The 7024-nt window shown below is 36.5% G+C and overlaps 1 protein-coding gene across 1 annotated transcript in view; it reads left to right on the forward strand.

The window, feature by feature from the left end:
* ENPP1 (ectonucleotide pyrophosphatase/phosphodiesterase 1) overlaps window positions 1-5982 on the forward strand; it is a 68366-nt gene extending 62384 nt beyond the window's left edge. Inside the window, exons 24-25 of the mRNA XM_066247732.1 lie at window positions 658-820; window positions 1992-5982. Coding sequence (XP_066103829.1) covers window positions 658-820; window positions 1992-2162 — 334 coding nt within the window. The 3' untranslated portion in view covers window positions 2163-5982. The remainder of the gene's footprint in view (window positions 1-657; window positions 821-1991) is intronic.
* Window positions 5983-7024: the final 1042 nt, after the last annotated feature.

Raw genomic sequence — 7024 nt, forward strand, 5'->3', positions numbered from 1 at the left:
TGTCTTATATACTATGGTTTTACACAAGATTGTATTTGAAAATAAGAATTCCACTACCTTACATTTTCAAAGATGCTGAAAGAAAAACCTAATTTTGAGACTAAGGGAAATAGAATTAAGATGAGGCAAAAGTGTTATTTGGGATACCTGAGAATATGCTGCAATTAAAACAGATGAAGTTCTTGGTATAGGGAAGAAAATCCAGTTAAAGAATTCATAGCATGGTGGGCTCTCTGAAGGAGCCAGAATAAAAAACTCCTCCAATCAGTTCTCTCTCTGTCCGCCATCTATCCACAACCTCCATCTGTCCACAACCGCACAGTTTAGAAGACTATGAGAATGCTTTAGTATCGTAGTTGTAGATATTCAAAAATATTTGTGGCTCTATTCCAGTGAGTAAGGTAGAATTTTTAAAATTCCAAATTCAATAAATTTCTATGGAAAATAAAAATCATTTGAATTGAGTTAATTGACTATCTTCTCATTCTTAATCTGACAGAATAGTTTGAGGTGTTATGATTACTGACTTCTTATAATTCACTTAATTATTTGACTGAATTTTATTTTTAGGTTTGTTGAATGAAAAAATGCTTTATTGAAATACAAAAAGGAAAATAGTCATTTCTTTCTTATAGTGAATATTGTCATATTTTACAGAAACGGCAGACTCATCCGCAATCAAGAAATCCTAATTCCAACCCACTTCTTCATCGTGCTAACAAGTTGTAAAAATACATCCCAGACTCCCTCACAGTGTGAAAATTTAGACACCTTAGCTTTCATTTTGCCTCACAGGACTGATAACAGTGAGAGCTGTGTGGTAAGTAACCTCTGTTAATTTACTTTATAGAAAATAAAAATATATTTGTGTGTGTCTGACATCTAACATTACTGTGGGGGAAAACGTAAATTGAATGTATATACTTTGAAATTAAAGGATGATTTTAAATTTGATGATATATCTTCAGAGAGACCTCCCTTGTTTATTAAAAACACTAAAAGTCAGGTCACAATGTAAAAACTTAGTGATTTCGTATGGCTTGGCCACTAAGTTCTAGGTTTATTTCAAGTATGACATTATTTTTGTTTTAAAATTGGATTTATAATTCCAAAAGTGACAGCACTGTTAAAAATTAGTTTTAAAGTAGTCGTTAGACAATATTTCAAATTAATTTTTTATATATCGCTTTATTATAAAAATCATGTTTGTCTGTAGTTATCATTTTTATTCTTTTGTCATTTGAATGTTTGGAAATAATTTTTTTATGTTATCTTATTTGTTCAGAATTTTTAAAATCTAAATTGTCGTCTTTAAACATCAAGACTCTTCTTCCATGTGCCAGAGCACATGCCTTTAATTCTTTACTGCTCTCATATTAGCTAAGACTTCTCTTCCTCACCAGAAATCTCTGTTTTACCACTTCCCTCAACCCCTTCTTCAGTACACCTGTGTACATGACTGATTCTGATAAGATGTAGTGTTTGTATCATGCATTTGCACACATCATTACCTTGGATCCTCAAAACAACCCTATAAGGAGGGTGAGGGTAAGAGAATCAAGGTTCAGATGTTAAATAATTTGCTCAGTTTACCTGGTAGGGTGATGGTAGAATCAGAATTTGAATCCAAGTTTCTTTATGCTGTTTCCCATATGCCTTCTACCATCCCATGTTGCTTAACTTTTCCAACAATTTTTGACCCCACACCATTCAAATTTCTTGCACCAATTTCTTGCACCAAAGCAATAAATGAGCATCTGATCCAGGTATACTTTTCTTTCCCCAAATTTGATACATCTAATTAAATAAACATGCATAATATATATTAGGTGGTGAGTTGCTCAAGAGCAGGGATTATGCCTAACTAACAAATCTTGTGGCATCTGCTACAAGTGTCAGAGCTGATTAAAATTGGGGACATGGAGAACTTGTAAGGAAAGTGAACTGACTGTTTCCCAGTGACTTTTCTTCTTTATTTCCCACCCTCATAGCATGGGAAGCATGAATCCTTATGGGTTGAAGAGTTGTTGAAATTACACAGAGCTCGGATCACAGATGTTGAACACATCACTGGACTTAGCTTCTATCAAGAAAGAAAAGAGCCAATTTCAGACATTTTAAAATTGAAAACACACTTGCCAACCTTTAACGAAGAAGACTGATGTATATATATCTATTTTTTTATTACAAAAACATACCCAACATCTTTTTGAAAGAACTTTCTATTTTATACAGTCCTCTATTCACACTGTTACATTGTTTGGAAACTGTTGACCAGCGTTAGAACTGGGAATCCTCTGTGAGACGACCTTCTCAGGGAAACTTGTGGCCTCAGCATAGCAGGAGGAAAGTGTTCCTGTCGAGTCTGGCACGTGTTTGAATGTGTAAGAATTGTTCAGATTTGGAAATAAAGACAGACCAAACCTAAAACTGCTCTTCTACATCTCTTAAAGGCAGAAGGAGCCTGTGAACATTGTCTGGACACCAGATATTCAAATCTTACTATCATCAATAAACTTTATGGAGCTGGCAACACCAGACTTGTGAATAGGATTGGAATAACCCATGTTATGTTAGTATCATCACAAGAATTTGAAAGTGATTTTGAAATTTCATTTATTTTCGTTTTAATTAAAACGTTAGGAAACAAAATATTTCTGAGGTTCTCAAAAGCCAAAATATATAATCCTGTGTTCTTTTATTATGATTGGGTTTCTTCAAATTTAATGGCTTTAACAAGTTAAATCTTGAGGAAAGATCTGTGAATTGAGTATATTGATCTGTTATAAAATTTTTATTCCACATTTCGTACCGAAAAAGAAAAATATTCCCATCCTGCTCACTGGTAATTCACATAGGTTGAAAACAGGTCTAAATGTGGTTATTTTAGACTATTAAGTGTCTTACCTGGGTAAAATTTCAGAAAACTTGTCAACACACACAAGTTGGCATTTTTTGTCGAGATGGTAGAAAATATGCACAAAAGTGACCCCACCAGCAGCAGAGCTGTACTGAGCCTAGCTGCTCATTCTGAAGCTCCATAGATTTGAAGACAACATGTTAACATCACCTCATATCTACTTGGTGATCATGGTAAATAAACCTGATTTCACTACTGCATAGACTGTATTCTTTAGTGCCAACCTGTGAACCTTCAAAGGCTACATTCACTTTTAGTCTACCCTGGGTCTAATTTAGGTGTTCTATTAGTACACCAAAGATTTGTATTTGTCCTTTTGATTATACTTATTCTTCAACAGCCTCGGGGTCACAAAGGCCTTTACATAATACAATTTGCATCCAAAATTATTTAATAATATAGAAAGTTCCACTGGTTTTTGTTTTCATTCCACAGATCTCTGAAGCGATATACATTCTTTTTTTGTTTTATTTTCTATCAGTTGTTCAGATTGGCTAATTACTATTGTTTTATCTTCAAGTTCACTGATCTTTTCTCTGTCTATTTCATTATGCTGTTGAGTTCATCCTTTTTTTATATTTCAGTTACTGTATTATTTCTAAAATTTCCATTTGGTTGTTCTTTGTATCATTTAGTGCTTTACTGGGAATTTATATCTCTTTGCTGAGACTTTATATATTTTTTTATTTGTTTTAAGAATGTGTGTAATTGCTCATTGAAGCATTTTTATGGTGGCTGCTATGAAATCCTTGTCAGATAATCCTGACATCTGTGTCATCTTTATATTGACATCTGTCATCTTTTTTCATTCAAAAAGATTGTCCTGCTTTTCAATGTGTTGAATGATTTTCAACTGAAACCTGGATAATTTAGGTATTATGTTATTTGACTCTGGATCTTATTTAAAACTTCTGTTTTAGCTGAGTTTCTCTAATACCCTAGCAGAGAAATTAGGGATATTGCCTCATTATTGATACGTGTTTCCTACTCAGCCTCCATTGACACTTAGGGTGAGAGGGGACCCTTGTTGCTACTGGACATGGTAGGAATTCTCTCTGATTGACCTCCATTGATGCTCTTCTGGCTGGAATGTACAGGGTGCCTGGTATTGCCCCCATGGGTGTCCACTGACACTGTGGACAGGGCCGACATTCCCACTTTATCATCATCAAGTGGGAATGAAATTACTAGTTTCCTACTCAGCGTTCTCTAACACCACCTTGGCAGGATGCTTGGGGCACCTGATCACAGCCTGACAAGGGTAGAAGTCTAGGCTCCCCACTCTGTCTTTGCTGACATGGGTGGGGTCATGGTCTTTACTGTGGTGTTTGGCTGAAGTGGAGCGGCTATTGTTTTTTCTCTTGCTAGACTATTTTTATTTTGTTCTTTTGGTTAGATAGAGAGAGAGTGGGACTTTTATGGGGCTTTTTTTCTGTCTGTACTTGACGTTTCCAGGTTGCTGACTTTGTCACTTCCAAGTCTGGGATATATGAGCTAACAAGAAAACTCGGGAACTCATCACCTTATTGTTTTTTGGGTCACTTGTCTGTCTTCCCTTCACCTTTCAGAATCTTTCTATGTTTTATGTATAATAACCAAGCTTTTCATCTGTACTTAGCAGAAGGATATCTACTTCTTTATGAAGTGCCTCATTGATTTTTATCTTTTTCCAAACATATGTGGACGCATGGTTGCCTCTACATGAAGCATCTTAGCAGATCTTGATTAAATGGATAGAATACCCATCACCTTTGTCAGATACCAGGAATGCAAAAAGTAAAAAAGCAAAACAAACAAACAAAAAAACCTAAAAAACAAGTTACAATCCTTACAGTCTCGGAGAGAGAAAAGAGGTAGCTGAAATGCAAATGATCCCTAAAAAAGAGTAAATGTTGTAAATGGAGCCATGGGTAAGGTGCCAGGGAACACAAAGGAGGCAGGATCGATGGTGGCTTCTCAGGAAGTGGTGACATTAGAGCTGGGACTTGAAGGGTGTACTGGAGCTCTTCAGGTGAATGGGTGAGGAAAGGACCCACCTGGGTGGTTTTATTTTTTATTTTGCCATTTACTTTTACTTCCAATATTTTCTACAAGTATCACAATGACCCATTTGTAATATACAGCTATTTTATTTTTCTCGCTGTGTTATAATAATCTCCTTTCTCAAAGGATGTGTCAGACTATAGATTCTGCACTGACTTTTTAAAGCAAGTGTTATTCATATCTTTTTCTGTTTAGCTTCTTTCCAGTTGCTCTTGTACAGTATTCCTTTTTCTGTTCTCTTGTTTTGAAAGAGATCCCTTCTTTCACTCTTCAATCAATTTACAGCATAAGGCTAGTCACAACCTCCCCAATTTGAATGGTGAATTCACATGACCGTGTATGGAAACGGTCTTACTTTCTTCAATAAAGAATATGTTTTGCTTCTCAAATGCTAAGCAAAACTTTTATCCCTAATTTTTACTGTCATGCCTCTGGTCAGCACTTCTTGAATGAGGTAAGTAACCTTCACATAAAAGTGCTTAGCTAGTTAATCTATACATGGCTGGCAAACAATCAGGTGGAACTTAAAAATACTTTCAGATATTAAAGAAGTCAAACCTTAGGGGGAAAGAAGGCAAATGTTCAGGTTCTAGCAGGGCAAGTAGATATGTAATGGCCTGGTCCTGTTTAAGGAGACGGGACAGACGGGGATGGAGCCAAACCACCCACTCCTGCAGGGGAGGCTCTTACCCTCCTTGACATTTCTCTGTCGTTTGCTACAATCTCTGTCCTGCCCTGCTCTGTGGGTATGTGCTTATCTATGACAGGAGGTGGCATTTGACCTTTGAAACTAGAAATGATTATTCCACTTCATGCTGAATGAAGCCGATCACAGGAATGTGGTGTGGGTGCTTTCAGAAACATCAAGTAAAATTTTATCATGGCTACAGTCCAAAGACATTCTCCCTGGATTTTTCACCAGCTTAAGTATTGTAAGATAGAAGAAAAAAAATCTACAGAATATAAGGATCTCTAAGCTAAGAAATGTAGATGTACAAATAAAAGTTGTTTATACAGAAGCTTGGCTGCTTTCCTATTTGTGGTGTGTGTGTGTGTGTGTGTGTGTGTGTGTGTGTGTGTGTGTGCTGGGAGGGTGGGGACAGCAGGTGGGTGGTGGTGTTTCTCCAGGGACTGATACTGAGTGCAAGGGTTGTGGACAATAAACCACAGCTATATTGTTGGAAGGAGAAAAAAAGATCCAAAGTTCATTTCAGGTTCACAGAGTAAACATCCATTTCTGATCTGTGACCTATATTCTTGTTTTGGGTATTTTAATTACATTTAATCATACTTCCAGGTAAAAACAAGCGACAGGGATATATAAATATCCTTCCAGTACTTAGAATGGTTTAAAACGAGAGGGAAAGTCTCCAACCTGTAACTTCCATAAATTTTTTTTCAACGTGAAATTTTGCATCTATTCTCTGCATTGTACATAAACAGTGAGTGAAGGACAACTAAAGATGTTTACTAGAAGTCATATCCATACCAGAAGCCATAGATGCATAATGTATGGGTTAGCCTACTAGAAATGAGTGGATCTCTGGAACAGCTCATCTATGGGATGCTAAAAAGAACTAATATCATAAAAGAAGTTCATTTCATCCCACCAGAAGCTATTGTTTTAAATTTAACTTCAAATTTGCCCACTGTGGGTGAAAAGGGGGGTATGTCCAAGTTTGGTGACCCAAAATAACCTCACAGGATGATCTCATCATAAATTCCTAACTGGGCAGGTCCTGGTGGGTAGTCGCATCCCAGGCCTATAACTTCTTTACTAAAAGGTTTTTAAGCCAGTCCTTCCATTTCCTTGTGTATATGGATTAACACCTTTAAAGGGGCAGAAGCAATCCTCTTCTCCAGACCATTTGAAGGTGTATCTGCCCTCAAGGGAGCACATAATCTTGTTAACGTCTGTAGTGAAAGTTTTTAAGGCAACCCTGTTCATTGTTCTTAGTATCCAAATTAACACCTCTTTGAAACCATAGATGTAACATCCCTCAAAGGGAGTACTAACGCTCAAGAGAGCACATAATCTTGTTAGCTATCCTGTAATCCAGT

This window comes from Saccopteryx bilineata, chromosome 12 (genome assembly GCF_036850765.1).
Source record: "Saccopteryx bilineata isolate mSacBil1 chromosome 12, mSacBil1_pri_phased_curated, whole genome shotgun sequence".
NCBI classification, from domain to species: domain Eukaryota; kingdom Metazoa; phylum Chordata; class Mammalia; order Chiroptera; family Emballonuridae; genus Saccopteryx; species Saccopteryx bilineata.